At 46.6% G+C, this 17,700-nt stretch overlaps 1 protein-coding gene across 3 annotated transcripts in view; it reads right to left on the bottom strand.

The window, feature by feature from the left end:
- Positions 1-17,700, bottom strand: part of TRAP1 (TNF receptor associated protein 1) — a 67,078-nt gene that overhangs the window by 19,048 nt on the left and 30,330 nt on the right. For 2 of the 3 annotated variants that reach the window (XM_036309785.1, XM_036309782.1), the window contains exons 2-10: positions 15,205-15,298; positions 10,532-10,696; positions 9,640-9,722; positions 7,797-7,937; positions 5,376-5,447; positions 3,379-3,539; positions 2,109-2,218; positions 1,313-1,386; positions 258-413 (exon numbers count right to left, since the gene is read on the bottom strand). In XM_036309785.1, the coding sequence (XP_036165678.1) occupies positions 258-413; positions 1,313-1,386; positions 2,109-2,218; positions 3,379-3,539; positions 5,376-5,447; positions 7,797-7,937; positions 9,640-9,722; positions 10,532-10,696; positions 15,205-15,250 (1,008 nt within the window). In that variant the 5' untranslated portion in view covers positions 15,251-15,298. The remainder of the gene's footprint in view (positions 1-257; positions 414-1,312; positions 1,387-2,108; positions 2,219-3,378; positions 3,540-5,375; positions 5,448-7,796; positions 7,938-9,639; positions 9,723-10,531; positions 10,697-15,204; positions 15,299-17,700) is intronic. The other variant, XM_036309783.1, reaches the window with a different exon arrangement.

Raw genomic sequence — 17,700 nt, 5'->3', positions numbered from 1 at the left:
TCTCTGCAGGCACCGTTTACAAAAGCCCACCCACAAACGCCACATAAAACACTCCCTCACTTTACAACTCCGTGTTCACCCACCCAGAGGCACAGGTTCTTCTTTTACTCTGATGCTGCCAAGTAAATTCTGGGGATATGTCTGTGCTGAACTGTCACGGTTCAGGAAGTGCTGCGGGTGATGCCCCCGCTCAGGGAGCTGCAGACTGGCCACTTGCAGCCCCCGCATGCTGAGGGCGGCCGGGCGGCTGTGCTCACCATCTCCGGCACATAGAAGATGCTGCGGATATTGAGGGGGGCGTCCGTCTTGTAGTGCAGGGTGTAGCGGGGCTTGTCGTGGGCCTGCGCGATGTAGCGGTAGAATTCCTCGTGCTGCCACTGGCCCACGTCCTTGGGGTCCATCATCCAGATGGCCTGGACATGGACATGAACGGGGAATGTCATGTTTAAGACACTTCCTCCCAACAACCGCATGGAGCTGAGCTGGTGGAGCGCGTGGCACCTGGTGCTAGGGATGCTCCCTCAGGATGAGACGAGGACTGGCCTCCTGGGACAGACCAGGGTGGTGGCCTCAGGTGCAAGCCCCTCCCTCTGCCTCCAGCCCCACCCGCTCTAGCACTGAGGGAAAGGGTGCTCCAGAATGGGTGGGTAAGGGGGCCCACAAAGAGAGACACACAAAAGGCTCCGAGAACAAGGACCCCCTCCCAGGCAGTGTGTCCAGCAGGGCCAACCAGGAGGCAGGATCTGGACGTGCCCACACATCATCAACACTTGGAATCAACAGGCAAGTGGTAAAGAAACAGTCCAGCCAAACGATGGGATATTACTCAGCCCAACAAGGACAACACAGGTGAACCTCAACACATTATGACAGGAGGCCAGGCACGAAAGGCCACATCACTGATTCCATTTATATGAAATGTCCAGAACAGGCAAGTTCAGAAAGCAGAATGTGGTTGCCAGGGATGGGGGTAGATGGGGAGGGACTGCTAATGGGTACAGGTTTTCTCTGAGGGATGAAATGTTCTAGAATTGACTGTGCTGATGGCTGCATGGCTCTGAATACTAAGAACCATGGCCCTGCGCACTGTAAGGGTGAAATGTGTGGTGTGTGCGTTACAGGTGATGCACAGGGATGGGGGGGGGGGGGGGGCGGGAAGGACCTCATCTGCATCATGGATCTCGCCTCTCCACAAAGAACACCTTGTCCTGGGATTCTGACATCATCCTATCCTATTTCTGCCCATCCAGCCCCAAAATGTACCAACTGGCCTCCGTAGCTGCCTGAGCCCTTCAGTAGCTGCGGGTCTCACCTGCAAGGTATTGATGCGCTTCCCATTGAGGTACAAGGGGAAACTGACGAAGTTACTATATTTTGTCACCACGTCTGGAAGAGACAAAAGAATAACAGTGACTGCAGGAAGCTTCTAGAAATAAAAGCTCTGGAAGTTGCTGCAGGGGTAACTCGCAGGCTGGGGGACGCGGTGCCGGCCCGTGCCCAGGTGGGAAGCCAGGACACAGCAGGGACACATCCTGCCCGCAGATGCTGAGCAGGACTCACACCAGAACCAGATGCCTCCAGGTCCAGGCTGCCATGAGACCAGGCCGCCTTCTTGGTCACATGAATGCGGTTTTATCAGCTGGCAGTGGAACCTGGAAAGCACTCGGCACCTGCGATAAGCGTTTAGTAAGACGTGGACAGAGAAAACCACACACAGCAGCACCCCCTCTGGTTCTCAGTGAAGCCTGGGCTCAGGCCGGCCAGGTGGGAGGGCCAGCGATAGCTGACAACACAGGGAGTGATGCAAAGACTGTGCAAGTGACCGAAGTCACACACAGCCTGAAGGGAGGAGAGAGAATGGCACCCGACTTGGCCAGCAGTCAGGAGGCTAACCTTGCCTCCTGGTTCCACACGGGATCAGCCGGAGTCTGTCCTCAGTGTCCTCGGAGGGCCCAGGCAGCCACGCCCAGAAACACCCCTGCTGCCAGCTCGGCCCAAGTTCCCTGCACACTCCCACCCTGACAGGATCTCCTAAAACACGCCAGCAGGAGGTGCCGCGCTGACTGGTGCTGCCGCCCACATGTCCAGAGGCCCAGGCTCCCGCTCACCTCGAACCCGGGCCTCGCTGGCAAACTCTCTGCAGTCTGACTTGAGATGGATGATGATTTTGGTTCCAGTTCTAACTCCTGAAGCTTCGGCGATTTCAAATACCCCAGAGCTAAGGCACAGGAGAGGGAGAGAGCCAGTTCCGCACGTTACTACCGACAAACCCCACCTGCAGGTCAGTGACGCTCCCTGGGTTTTCACAGCAGAGCCCAAGCTGACGCACAGAAGGGAGGCCAGGTGCCGCCTTTTATCACCCAGCTGAGCCCCAGACCGGCAACTTTCTGTCGGGGACAGTGGCTGCTGCAGGTGGGATGGGGGCCCTTCTGCTCCCAGGGCCTGGTCTCAGGAGCACAACCTCTCGAGCTTTATGTCCACCTGAGAGGCCGGGGTGCTGTGCCAGGCACTGGGAGCAATCAGAGGCCTGGAGACCACCCCAACTCCCTTGTTAACTGCATGTCTAAGCCTCTAGCAGAAGCCAGGGGTCTCCTTAAGAGCAGAGAAACTGTTTTAGGAGAAAAAGAGGAGGGGTCGAACCCCCAACAAGTTGCTGCCTTGTTGCTACCTTGCCCAAGGGTACTCTGAGCACTGCTTTCTTGGAATAAAACAGAAATCTAAATGGTGACAGGGAGATGAGCAGTGCTCTGGCCCGGCCTCCTGCGTGTGGACAAAGACTCAGTCAGGAAAGCGGGTTCGGAAGGAAGTTTGGGGCCTGCTGAAACAAGTGCTCACATTCGGCCAAGATACCATCTTCCACAAATACTGTCTCTAGATAGTCTTGGAACATGCACTTAACTGAGCTGTAAGACACAACCCCAGTGCACACTGGAGAGCAAAACCAGCATCTCTGAGGGGAAACCCGAGTCCTGTGCTGGCGGGAAAGCAGGGCCAGGCCCGTGGGTCAAACGTGGAAGTTCCAGGGACGGGAGGAATCAAAACTGGGCTCCCATAGGACAATGTCCAGGGACACTGCCCAGGGCCAGGGGGCACCAGGAGAATGGCCAAACCATGAACCAAGGAGCCTCGTCTGGGACGGTCTACACTCAGAGCACAGTCCTGGAGCCCAAACAGACACCAGGGGCCACTGGGATCAGAAAGCAGGAGCGTCAGCTCCCTGTAAAAGGCCGGAAAGGCCTGCAGGCATTTCCTGAGGGGGCATCTAACTTTCCAAATGAAGGGCAACGCTTCTGCTGAATTCAGGTGACACTGAGCTGCGGTGGTCCCAGGGCAGGGGGCAGTCCTTGTGTATGATTCGGGGACGCTGCTGTCACTTACCCGTCTGAAAGCCACTGGTAACCCGGGCTGTCCGGGCTGGCTGAGCGGGAATAGACCTCCACTCTGTCGGCCACCATGAAAGCGGAGTAGAAACCCACTCCAAACTGGCCAATGATCTTGCTGCTGGCCTCTGCCTGGTTCTGCAGCGCGTCCAGGAAGGCCTGTGGGGGCAAAGGCTGGTCAGGGGGAGGGCTTCACCCCCAAGAGAGGACGAACGCTGCGCCTCCCTATGTGCGTCCCTCTAATGGCTAAGATACCATTTCATCCACCAGACAAACACACCACCCATTTTACCCCCATTTTACCCCCCGAGAACAATGCCATGGAGCAGTACAGTGAATTGCCCAAAGACCCCAAGCTGGGCAGCAAGGGGACCGGTTCTGTATCTGCTTGCTAGGGCTTGTAACCCTGCTTGTCGCCATGGGCCACACACCCCGGAGTGAGGAAGGGCAGGGTGAGAGAGTGCACATATCCTTCCTGCAGGAAAGGGGGGAGTGGCAGCTTCTGAGGTTTCGTAGGTGAAGTGGTGTGACACGCATGCCCAGGTGTGTCTTCTGCATGTCTCCTAGATTCCATGCTTCATGGGGAAACAGTACATACCAAGTACATGCTTTGTATGACGTACCACCGGGCACTTAACTATTATAACTCAAGTTATCAAATTTCCTAAGATTAAAAATCAAGCAAAATGAATGCACTCATTGCTATGAATACTGTCTAATTGAACATTCTGCGATTATGTAAATGTTTTATATGGTCCAATATGGTAGCTACTGACCTCATTTGACTAGTGCAACTGAGGAACTAAATTTTAAATTGTATTTAATTTCAATCCAAATGGCCACATGTAGCTAGTGAGATAGCAAAGACTTCCCTTGATAGAAATACAATATATGTAATGGGGGGGGGGGGGGAGCAGGTTATAATAAAGAAGTTTTTTAAAAGTGGAAATTTCTGCCCTGCTGGTGTGGCTCAGTGGTTGAGCATCAACCTATGAACCAGGAGGTCAGGGTTCGATTCCCGGTCAGGGCACATGCCCAGGTTGCAGGCTTGATCCCCAGTGTGGGGCATGCAGGAGGCAGCCGATCTATGACTCTCTCAACATTGATGCTTCTCTCTCTCTCTCTCTCTCTCTCTCTCTCTCTCTCTCTTTCTCCCTCTCCCTCTCCCTCTCCCCTCCTCTCTGAAATCAATAAAAAAATGTGTGTGTGTGTGTGTATATATATATATATATATATATATTTTTTTTTTTTTTTTAAAGTGGAAATTTCTGTAAATCACTTTGGACCAGTAAGTAGACTATTTTCAAGCACTTGGCACTAAGTGCCATTTTAGGCACCACTTAGGCCCACAAAACAAACAAGAAGCATTTGGTCACCAAGGAGAAGCACAAAGACAGCCAAGGGCCACCAGCCTTTGTCTTGGGCTGGCACAAAAACTGCTGGAGGAGGACACCTTGACCACTGACACCTGCCTCCCCTCATAGGCTTCAAGTTGCACAGCAATCAACCACCCGCAATGGGCACCCTGTCTCCACAAAGGGTTTCTGAAGGACCACCCTGCCTACAGACACTGCAGGCAAATTTATTCTTGTGATCCTTATCTGAGAGGAGGAACGCTCACTTGTGCCTGCCCTCTTTGCCTCAAGCCTATGCAGCTCAAGTATTCACTGAGAAATGAGTCAGAGAAAAGCTTCAGGAGGCAGAATGGCACATTCCAGACTCAGACCAACACGCTCTGAACCTTGGGCCGGTCAATTCCCAACTACGCAAAAGTACTTATTTCAGCCTTTTCATCTATAAAATAATAGCACCTTCCTCAGATGTCCCCCTGACCACACAGTGAAGTCATGTCACATGGTGGTTCCACAGCACCAACACGGAGCTCCCACCAGAGAATATTCCTACTGAAGCTGGTGTTCAGAGCGAGCTGGCACCTCCCTCTCCAGTGGGAGCTGCCTTTTAAGGACAGGAAGGAAGGGGCACTGAGAGGCTTACCTTTGACCCCGACTTGGCGATTGTTCCCAGGTTGGACACCAACTCCTCCTGTGTCATCCCAATGCCAGTGTCCTAAGGAGAGAGACACGCTAAGCACCAGAGTGCCGGCACCTGGGCAGGTGCATGGACAGCCCTGAGTCACAAGTGGCATCAATTACACTTGCCAGGCAGGGCCCAGAAAATGGCACATGGTCATCAGAAAAGACAAATTCTAGTCATACCAGCCATACCTCAGGAGAAAACCTCACTAGAAAATAGACTCATAGACCAAAGAGAAAACCGGTCCAGAAACAGAGCTGCAGAGTGTCACTTGATTTTCAACAAAGGTTCCAAGACAATTTCATGGAGAAATGAAAACCAAATGGTGCTAAAACACTGCATAGCCACATGCAAACATTAATCTCAACCCTGACCTTACTTACACCACACACAAAAATGGATCACGGACCCAAGTGTAAGAGCTAAGATTGTACACTTTAGAGGGAAATATAGGAGAATATAACTTTGGAACAGATAGACATTTCTTAGTTAGGTCACTAAAAGTATGAAGCATGGAAGAGAAAAGTGATAAACTGGACTTCATTAAAATTAAAAATGTCTGCTTTTCAAAAGCCACCTAAGAAAATAAAAAGACAAGCCACAGACTGCACCCAAGCCTGAAGTTAGGTGTCAATCTGTTAACTAAAAATTTAAGAAGAACCCTCTCAGAAACCACTTCTTTCCTATCCCACCAGTGTCTGAAGAGCACCTTTCCCTCAAACAGGCCTTCCACTTACAGTGAGGCCAGCACACAGGTGAGGCAGGGGCGGGGAAGGGGAGAAGTGGGCTGATCTGACCCCCAAGGGGACAGAAGCTGGACATCAAAAAGGTACATAAATATAATATTTATGAGCACAAAACCTGGGAATATTTCCTGAAAAGTCCCTTTTAACTTTGGAATTGGTGCTTTACCCTTCTTCAAAATTCTTCTTTGCAATCTAGTAATAATGAACATGGAAACAATGATGGACTCTTTGTCCTCTAATTTCTTCATGGCCTGCCATCCCTAGATGAGTTTTAATCTCCTCAAAAAGGTCCTTAGTAGCCCCTCCCTGCTCTACTCCACAGAAAAGAAAGTGTACACTGGTCAAAAATCAATGAACTGAACTGGTGAATTTTATTATATGTAAATCATACCTCAATTAATCTTATTAAAACAACAACAAAGACAAGCACACACACAGAGACCAGAGAGAATAAGTAAACAAGAGCACACAAAAGACGCCTACAGCAAAGTCCTGAGCAGGTGAGCCAGTGTACGTGGTGGAGGCAGGAAGCCTAAAGAAAAATGCCCACTTAGAGCCCCACTGAGGCACATCCTGCCACCCCCACATAGAAGCACACCCCAAAATTCCACCATGACTCTGGATGACAGGTTCTGAAGCAGCTTTTTCAGGATTATAATGTCCCCTTCGGTACACTGCCTGATAAGCCTTCTTTGCCTTTCTAACTTTTTGACCTTAAAATTTTCCAAAGGTTACAACAGCAACCAAAAGTATTGCTTCATCAAAAGCAAGACTGTTAATTCAAAGAGCAGGATAAGATTAAAAATAGTACTACAGAATATAGGTGCATGGGAAAATATGCTTTACAAATGAACAACAGTTGAGGCCCTGGCCAGTGTGGCTCAGTTAGTTAGAGCATCATCCCATGCACCGAAGGGTCTTGGGTTCGATTCCCTGTCAGGGCACATGTCCAGGTTGCAGGTTCAATACCTGGTTAGGGCACATACGGGAGGCAACCAATCAATGTTTCTTTCTCACGTCGGTCGATCTCTCTCTCTGGGATCAATGAAAAACATATCCTCAAGTGAGGATTAAAAAAAAACCCAACAACGATGCAATATACAAATCTTGTAACATAGAAACCCACACCTGAAACCTATATAATCATGTTGACCAATGTCACCCCAATAAATTTAATTTTTCAAAAATGAAGAGTGCGCAATAAAAATTTAACAGTGAAACCTATATAATTTTATTAACCAATATAACCCCCAGATAAATTCAATAAAAGTATGAAAAAATATGAAGAGTACCTTAAAAAATAATGTAGTTTAAAAATGTTTAGACATGTAAACAAATGCATAGATACCAAAAACCTAAATAGACAGATGGGTTATTTTAAATTTCCTCCTTTTCTACTTATTTGTGTTTTCCAAACTTTCTACATTGAACAAGTGTTGTTGTGGTTGTATATTAAAACAAGAGTTATTATAGCTGTAAAGATGGTCAGCACAACCCTTGGGGCCTAGAGGCGTAACAAACGGGCAGGTCTGTCTCCTCTCCCCCAGTGAGCGAAGAGGACCACCTCCCGTCACCTCAATGGCATCAGCACAAGAGGCAGGGAGGCAGCCACCCGTCAGGACGCAGGAGGAGGTACCTGGATTGTGATGGTGCCTCTCTCCGTGTCCGTCTGCAAGTGAATCTCCATTTCTGGCAGCGTCTGGCCTTCAGACACCAGCTTGTGACGCAGCTTTTCCAAGGCATCGCTAGCATTGGAGATCAGCTCCCGAATAAACACCTGCAGGAATGAACATAAGATGCTAACAATGCAGGACCTATTGGTTAGCAGCATCTGCAGCAACTGCTAAGAGGAGGAGAGAATTACCACAGAATATTCAGTTTTTAACCATAAAGACTTCCCACAGCTTTATACAGTACCCTCTAACTCTACTGATTGTTCCTCCTGAAAATCAAGCCTGAAGTTAGGTGTCAATCTGTTAACTAAAAATTTAAGAAAAACCCTCTGAGAAACCACTTCTTTCCCATCTCTTGCCCAGGGATGACAAAATATTTCGCAAATATCTTTCTCCTACTCACTGAAGAAAGACTCTCTGGCTTTGGCTTCATTTACTCTAGAGCAGTGGTCGGCAAACTCATTAGTCAACAGAGCCAAATATCAACAGCACCACGATTGAAATTTCTTTTGAGAGCCAACTTTTTTAAACTTAAACTATATAGGTAGGTACGTTGTTATTAACTTAATTAGGGTGCTCCTAAGCTGGCCTCAATCTGATTGAAGTACGTTCGTTGAGGTTGACCCCTTCCAACTCTCCCATCCACACTCGTCTTGTATACCTGTTTTGTCTATCTCCTTTCCGAAAACCGACTTCTGCGCATGGGCCACGAAGTTTCAATCGCACTGTAGGTGCGCGCCCGCACGTGGTATTTTGTGGAAGAGCCACGCTCAAGGGGCCAAAGAGCCGCATGTGGCTCGCAAGCCGCGGTTTGCCGACCACTGCTCTAGGATCATCAAAAACTGGCCTACCATGTTCAGGAAAAAAAGGGCCACAGGCCCTGGCCAGTTTGGCTCAGTGGATAGAGCATCGGCCTGTGGACTGAAGGGTCCCGGGTTCAATTCTGGTCAAGGGCAAATGCCTGGGTTGCGGACTCGATCCCCACTAGGGGGCGTGCAGGAGGCAGCCGATCCATGATTCTCTCTCATTGATGGTGTTTCTCTCTCTCTCCCTCCCTCCCTCTCCCTTCCTCTCTAAAATCAATATATATATATATAAAAGGGCCACAGGCCCCCTCAGCCACCAGTGTCTGAAGAGCACCTTTCCCTCAAACAGGCCTTCTACTTACAGTGAAGCCAGCACACAGGTGGGCAGGGGCGGGGAAGGGGAGAAGTGGGCTGATCTGGCCCCCAAGGGGACAGAAGCTGGACATCAAAAAGATACATAAATATAATATTTATGAGCACAAGACCTGGGAATATTTCCTGAAAAGTCCCTTTTAACTTTGGAAGTTGGTGCTTTACCCTTCTTCAAAATTCTTCTTTGCAATCTAGTAATAATGAACATGGAAACAATGATGGCCTCTTTGTTCTCTAATTTCTTCATGGCCTGTCATCCCTAGATGAGTTTTAATCTCCTCAAAAAGGTCCTTAGTAGCCCCTCCCTGCTCTACTCCACAGAAGTCCAAGAGATCCTCTAGAACGAAGGAAGTATACCAGTTGATGAGAAAAGGGGCTTTTCAATTACCAGCAAAATTAATTACTTTCCAGAGTCAATTGGCCCAAAGAATCATCTAGATATATTTACCCAAGCAGATTTTGGCAAAAATACTTTGGCTGGTAACTAAGATTAGGATCTGTCTAAATTTAGTGCATTCTCACAGCTAATATACTATCTGGCATCTCCCCCAGAATAGTATAAAAACAGTTTTGCAAAAGAAAAAAAAAAAAACCCTTGCAATGCTAGGAGTGACTGAAGGTACCGCACCTCTTTTTCTGAGTACAAGGAACGGGCAACAATGTCCAGAAGCTTCTTTGTCTCAGCCTGGAACTCATGTTTGGAAACAGAACCTAGTAATGAATCACAGACACAGCAATAAAGTTTAATTTCTATTTTCGTGGAAGAATATGCTACACACCATTCAAAAGAATGTTTAAGGTAATGAGTTTTAAACATTTTGCCAGAGAAAATAAAGAAGAAAGAAACCAATTCTCTGGGGCTCTATGGCAGGATCTCAGGAGCAGAACAAACCTAGTGGGGCCTCCTTCTCCACAGAAAGGGGCAAAGGAAGACAACTCTCACCCGCCTGTACTTCCCAACGTGTCCAGTCATGAGAATCGGCCTGGCTCAACAACCAGACCCTGGACTCCAGTCTTCAAAACACTGGTTTCCAAATTAATTACTTATGAAGCAGAATAACAAGAAAACCTCAGTCTCTTAACCTAAACATCAAAGGTTCTGTTGTCTCATTTGAAAGCCAGAAATGGACCCACTTTGGGACTGGCTCTAGAGACTGCTTCTCGACACTTCTTAGGAATGAAAGGACAACTTCAGCGTGTGGTCCTGCATGGGCCAGGCCAATAATGAGTTTCCTCCTGGCTTCCATGATTATTAACAGATGTGCCATGAATCATTATTTAGAAGGTGCCCCGTCGCAAACCCATGGGTGACCACTAGAGGGGGCAATACACCAGAATGAAAGTCGGGAGTTCCGAGGACACATTCATTGTTTTGAGGAACGCTCCCTCCAACCAAGACCTTCCTGTGTCTGAAGCGAGTGGGTGGTTCCATCAATCATTACTTCCACCTCAAAAACCTGCCCTCATCAGCCAGCCAGGAGCTAAGCCTTCCCACACCCCAACACAGCTGAATGCAGTACCCTGTACGGTCTCTGTGCTGCTAATGATGGAATGTGGAGGCTCCTCCTTCTGGTCCTCTGCAGCTTGCGAGCTGAATGGACGTGCAATGTGGAAGCTCAAAGCCAGGTTTCGTCTGGGGCAACTGGACTGGACCGGGGCTCTCCAAGGACACAGAACTGGTTTTCCTGAAAAGACAAACATGCACAAAGAATAAGCCCCCGGGAACAGATGACCTAATGTGGTCACCAACTTATTTGGTAACATCCTCACCCAAGTCAAATACCAGGAAGTATCGGAACTCAGGGGCAGAATCCGGAGGCAGACAGGGCCACGTGGCGCCACTTCCCACACACACCCCCAGTGAGATCTTGTATCAAGTCCCCAACTCAAGCATCCCTCATCCCTCAATGCTCACAGCCCCCACAGGAGCCTGAGCAAGGACAGGCCAGCCTTCCTCACTTTAACTGCAATGAAAAAATGTAGAAAATATGTCCCCCTGAGAGGAATCCAAATGTTTAAATGTTAATATTCTGAAACAGTCTCCTCTTCTAAAGGATCTTTGTTGATTCCTTTATTTTCCTTTTTTGTCTGAAACTGTCAGTTTTTTTAATTAGTGTACTGAAAAAATGAGAAGTAGCGAGGGATCTCTTCTACCTCAGGAAGGGGCCTCACTCTCTCACCTTTTCTGTAACTGCTCAGCACAGTGGCCCCAGGAACCACTGCAAAGGAAGATGGGAAGCCCATCATATGCTGGTGTCCCCGGCCCGGCGGACAGATGCTACAAACACAAGTGGACACCTCCACTGTACCTGGCGGGAATCAATCCTCACTACAGCCCCTCAGGACAGTGTCCCGCACCAACTCCAGGACCACCAGCCTGGGGACTGGCATCAGTCAGTCTGTGCTTCATGGCCAATGCTTTCAAGGATACAGGTCAGACATGCAAGACCCTCCGAGTGGAAGTCTAGACCTTGCTGAACGGTGCCTGACAGAATGTCCAGAAATAACCTTATGGTTTTAAAATCAACATATCAACTTCCACATGCCTACAAGGTATACAAAGTTGACTTTTTTTTAGCTTATTCCTGGATTTATAAATAACATGGCCTTAGCCATTACCTCTGTGCAGAATACTTTAAAAACATCTATCCCGCCCTGACCAGTTTGGCTCAGTGGATGGAGCATTGGCCTGCGGACTGAAGGGTCCCGGGTTCGATTCCGGTCAGGGGCATGTACCTTGGTTATGGGCACGTCCCTGGTAGGGGGTGTGCAGGAGGCAGCTGATCGATGTTTCTCTCTCATCGATGTTTCTAGCTCTCTATCCCTCTCTCTTCCTCTCTGTGAAAAATCAATAAAATATATTTTTTAAAAAATCTACCCCAACTCAAAAAATATTCAATTTCCAGTCTAAATTTTTAATTCTCTGTGCCCAATCTCAGTGTTTACTTTACCCATAGAACTTTAAAAAAAAAGGAGCAAAACAAATAAACAAAAAACCCGGGGTATCTCTTTCTTCTGGAAGTAGAGGGCTGCTCTGCACCAGGCCAGGGGAGCTGAAGTCCCTGAGCTCCCAGCCAGCCCCCCACCCCAGGCAGAGAGCCCACGGTGAGCTCTTCCCACCAGGAACAGCACTCCTGGACACATTTGGAGACATGAGCACGTTTCCCACCAAAGCGCAGTTAGACTCCAGGGACAAAACCAGTGAGAGTGGGATAAAAAAGCGATGTCTGAGGGACGTCAGACCCAAGTTCACTTCAGGATGGGATCTGGATTTAAATTCTACATGAAACACTATGATCCAGACAGACTGGCGTCAGAGCCACTAAAATGAGGAGGATGAAGGAGGTCCTCCAGAAGAGAAGACCTCCTCATTTCAGCAAACACTGACAGCATTTTAGACATTCTTTCATCTAATATTCCTCTTACCCGCTTCCACCTGGCAACCACTCCCTCTACCTGGCCAAAGGGAAGGGCAGAGGTGCAGTCTTCCCAAGTCTTCTTCCAGTAGAGACATCAGGTAGCGTTTACCACGGCCCCTATCCCCTCCAGCCACGTGGGCAGTCCTCCCCTGTCCAGTCCCTTGTCCCTGCCTACCTTCGAGCTCGTCTCCTACACAACATTCTCCCCAATGCATCCCCTAAATTTCTACACATTCATCTTCTGACACCAACTCCATCTTACTTCCCCAATTTTGGAGGATTTATTCCTGAATGCAACCTTGTCAACTCTAAATGCTTCGGGGTGGTATTCCAGGCCCTCCACCAAACCACTCCACAAACCAATAGAATTCTACCTCCTTCCAGAAGCCCCAACCCAGCAGGTCTGCTAACATCCTCCATACACCTTGTGCCCCTACCTGTATGGTAACCAGCACTGGGGGTGCCTCTGCCCCCCTCTCCATATACCATCAAGCTCGATCTTGACAAACAGGGAGCACTTTGACACCCCAAACATTAGATTTCACACCCTCAAGAAGAGATGCTGGTTTTCCTCACTGGTGAATTTATTTGGAGTATTCTTGATCCACTCCATTTGCATAAAAGCAGAATTTACTGAATTAATATTTTGTTATTGGTTTATTAATCCTCACCTGAGGATATTTTTCCATTGATTTTTAGAGAGAGTGGAAGGGAAAGAGGGAGTGGGAGAGGGATAGAGACCGAGACACTGATGTGAGAGAGGCATCAACTGGCTGCTTTCTGCATGCACCCCGACCAGGGCCGGGGGTGAAGCCTGCAACCCAGGTACATGCCTTTGACTGGGAATTGAACCCGAAACCCTTCTGTGCACAGACTGACGATCCAACCATTGAGCCATACTGGCTAGGGCAATCTTTTTTTTTTTTAATCTTCATTCAAGGACATGCTCAGAGAGAGTGCTCACAACATTGATCTGTTGCTTTCTGTATGAGCCTGACGGGAACAAACCCAGGTATGTGCCCTAATCAGGAATCCAACTGGCAACCTTTTAGTGTACAGGACGACACTCAACCACTTGAGCCACTCTGGCTGGGCTTACCATTTATCCTCACTTCCTGCCCTGCCTTGCTCTGCTAGCAGAGTCCTTTCCTTGCCATCTATCTTTTGGTCCTCAGAAAAGAACAGGTTGCATTCCCCCATTGCCTCTCAGCTAAAACCTTCCCTACCCCAAGGAAAACCAGAAATCAGAGGAAATCGAAAAATTCAGAGGCTAACGGCTCTTAGTATTTTGAGACCTCCATAACTGCCTGTTCTAAACCTGCCCCCAAATTAGTGTGTATATGTGGTGGGGGGCAGGGAGGGTAATGATGTTTGATATATGGCTGGCATACTTTTTCTAAAATTTTCCATTCTTACATGTATAAATATTTTAATCAAGTACACATCTTAGAGATCATTCCAAATCATTACAGAGAGCTGCTTATTCTTTTTAACAAACACAAAATGTTCTACTATGATGGGTACTAGTGCTCAATTTATGAATGTTCAAACTGCTTCCGGTTTTGTACTATTAAAAATAATGTTCAAAAAAAATAAATAAATAATGTTCCAGCCCTAGCCAGTTTGGTTTGGTGGGTAGAGCATCAGCACGTGGACTGAAGGGCTGTAGGTTTCATTCGGGTCAAGGGCACATGCCTCAGTTGCAGACTTGACCCCTGGCCCCGATCAGGGTGCATGCAGAAGGCAACCACCCAATTGATGTGTCTCTCTTACATCGATGTTTCTCTCTGTCTCTCCCCCTCCTTTCCACTCTCTTAAATCAATGGGAAAATGTCCTGAGGTGAGAATTAACAACAACAACAAAATGTTTAAAAAAAAAAATAATGCTCCAAAGTGTTATCTACTGCATGCTACCCTTTATGGAAGAAAGACGGGAATACAGGAAAATATCTGTTTCCACTAATCTGTGCAAAAAAAACCCACAGGAAGGATAAACTACAAACTAATGAGATTGTGTGTATCGATTTCCTAGGGCTGTGTAACCAAATGCCACAAACCCGGTGGACGAATACAACAGAAATGCATTCTCCCACAGTTGTGGGGGCCAGAAAGCCGAAATAAAGGTGTTAGCAGGGCTGACTCCTTGTGGAGGCTCTAGGAGAGTTTGTCCACACCCCTCTCCCAAGCTTCCAGTGTTACCCACAATCCTTGGTGCTCCTGGCTTGTAAGTGCATCATTCCAACCTCTGCCTCTGTCATCACACAGCCCTCTCTTCCCTGTGTGCATATCCTGTGTCTAAATTTACCTCTTCTTTGTTTTTTGTTTGGGTAACCCTCACCTGAAGATATTTTTCCATTGATTTTTATAGAGTGGAAGGGAGGAGGAGAGACACAGAGAGAGAAACATCGATGTGAGAGGCACACACCAACACATTGATCAGTTGCCTCCCACATGAGCCCTGACCATGGCTGGGGTTCAAGTCTGCAACTAAGGTACTAGAATGTGCCCTTGACTGGAATCGAATCTGTCGGGACCCTTCAGTCCGCGGGCCGATGCTCTATCCACCCCAGTAGCAATGGGCACACCTGGGACCAGGGAGAGCGACCATCCTGGAACTGCCCACCTGAAAGTTGTATCTCCCAGGAAGCACCTTCATCCTGGGCAAACCAGGGTGGGCAGTCACCCTCCCTGGCACCAGATCTTGGTTTGTAAATACCACTGTCCGCTGAACGGAATCAGGACATTGGAAAACACACAAGCTAAGCCTGGAATACCTTGGGGTGCCAGAAAGTGATGAAGGACGCAGAAGAGGTGGGGCATGCCGGAAGGACACAGGCTCCTACAGGAAGGTGCGCCCAACAGCAAAATCTAGGACAATCCGGGCAACAGAATAATGAAAGTAATGGACTGCAAACTGACAAATAAAAGAAGTACCTGTTAGTCCATACTTAAATAAATAATAAACAAATGGGAGGGGTGGAGAAAGGGCCTTCCTTACAGTAGACCTGCAATTAATATATGTATAAGGAATGATGGAATAGACATCACCATTAAGCAAGCATAGTAATAGTTGTGACAGGTATAAATTGTTGATGGCTATTTAAAGGCCCACCAGAAACAGAATATTTGCATAATCTCAAACTATGCCCCACAAGATACTTATTGATTTTAAAGAGAAAAACCAGTTTACCATGGAGAAAGTAGCAAATACCCCTTAACTAAGTGATCACAATCACCATCATCAGGAATGAAATGAGTCAACATCCTGCAACTCCTGGTGTGGTGAGCGGGCATGGCCTTCCTTTTGTCAAGCTCTTGCCAAAAATGTATCTCAATCTAATGACAAGAAAACATCAGACAAACCCAAATTATGGGACCTCCTATAAAATAAACGGTCAAAGGCACCAAGGTTCTGAAGGACAAACACAGACTGAGGAACCATCACAGACTGGAGGGGACTGAAGAAATATGACTAAGTACAATGTAGATTCCTGGACCAAAATAAGGAAATCAATGGGACACTGGCTAACTTAAAAGAAAATCGGCCGATAACTGAACAGTGTTGTTTAATGTTATTTCAGTTGTCAATAGCTGTACAATAGTTATGCAAGATATTAATGTCAGGGGAAACTAGGTGAAGAGAGGGAATCCTGAGTACTATTTTTATAACACTTCTGTAAAGTAGGAGATTAATTAAAAATAAAATGTTTCAAAATAAAAAAAAATGCTTTAGAAATACTCTTATACATGTGTCATTTCACTTATGCATGAGTTTACATCTTAGTATACATCTAGTCCAGGGTTATGTCTAGTTTAAAATATGGTCAGTGCTGCCAAGTCACCATCTAGAGAGTCTGTATCAGCTTACATGCCCACCAGCAACATATGAGAGTGTGTATCACCCCAACCTCATGCCAACACAGTGCTACTATGAAACTTTTGGATCTCTGCCTATCAGTCAGGTAAAAATGTTATTGCACTTACATTTTCATTTACATTTATCTTATGAGCAATATTGAGCATCTATCCATACTTTATTTTCTTTTGTCTTTTTTTGTTAATGGACTGTTGATATTCTCTGATCATTTTTCTACCACATTTTCTATCTTTTGTTTATTGGTTTGTAAGCGCTCTTTACACACAAGGTGTCCCAAAAAAATGTATATACACTTTGACAGCTGATAACTCACTTAATTTTCACTCCTTTGCAGGTTTAACTGATTTGAAATAATGGGTAAAGCCAGACTAAGCTTTAAACAAAGAAAATTTAGCCACTAGACTTTTTTATGGGGATACATAAAATATAAAGTTTATGGTACAAGTCTGGCAATAGTTGACCAGCAATAATTAAGGGCACACACATACCAAACTAAATGATTCTTGATGTTTGCAATTCCATTGCTTGGCATTATCAGCAGTGCCTGCTCCATCAGTCTGAAAATAGACACTGACAAAAACTTACTCATTTCTGAAGATTCTTTAAAATTCTGAAAATGAAATGTATGTTAATAAACACTGACTTTATAATCATTCGAAGTGTGTATACATTTTTGGGGACACCCTATATTAAGGAAATTAGTCTTGTTTGTAAAGGCCTTTGTCACTCCAATATTAAACAATTTTCTCTTGTTTTATTTTTCCTATATCTTTTGTTTTTCCTCCACTTAGTACTCAGAATACTTTTAAAAGGATTTAATATGTTGTTTATAATGGGAGTAATGGAAGTCCTCATAGTTTGGGAAAGGGGGAAAAATAAGCAATCTATATTTCCAACCAGGATTTGAAGACTTTTCAACATAATTCCAAGATCAGATTAAGCAAGAGCACTATTAAGAACAGGTTTGATTTCAGGTTAATTGAACTTTCTACAATGGCTTTAAGAATAAACCAATAATGCAATAAATCTGCCTGAGCCAGATATAAACACACTCTGTGCACAATATCTGTCTTCATGTTTCCTCTACACCCTATGAGAAAACCACAAACCTCAGTGTCAGGCTACAATGTCACAATGTTAATCTATTCAGTGGTTTGGGGTTACACGAAATGGGAAGCACTAATAATTTGAATTTCACAAAACACACAGACACACAGACACACACACACACACACACACACACACACCTGCTGGTGCTCATGCTCTTTCCTCTACCTGCAACCACATCCTATCTTTCCACCTGAACTGCTTCAGGCCCAGTGTGAGGCCTCTCTTCCATCAAGTCTCCTGTCCCCCAAGTTGACAATAATCTCTCCCTACTATAAATTCAGAT

The sequence above is a fragment of the Myotis myotis genome, unplaced genomic scaffold (assembly GCF_014108235.1).
Source record: "Myotis myotis isolate mMyoMyo1 unplaced genomic scaffold, mMyoMyo1.p scaffold_m19_p_5, whole genome shotgun sequence".
Lineage (NCBI taxonomy): Eukaryota > Metazoa > Chordata > Mammalia > Chiroptera > Vespertilionidae > Myotis > Myotis myotis.
Note: the sequence above shows the minus strand (reverse complement) of the source record. Positions and strands in the feature narration are given on the sequence as shown.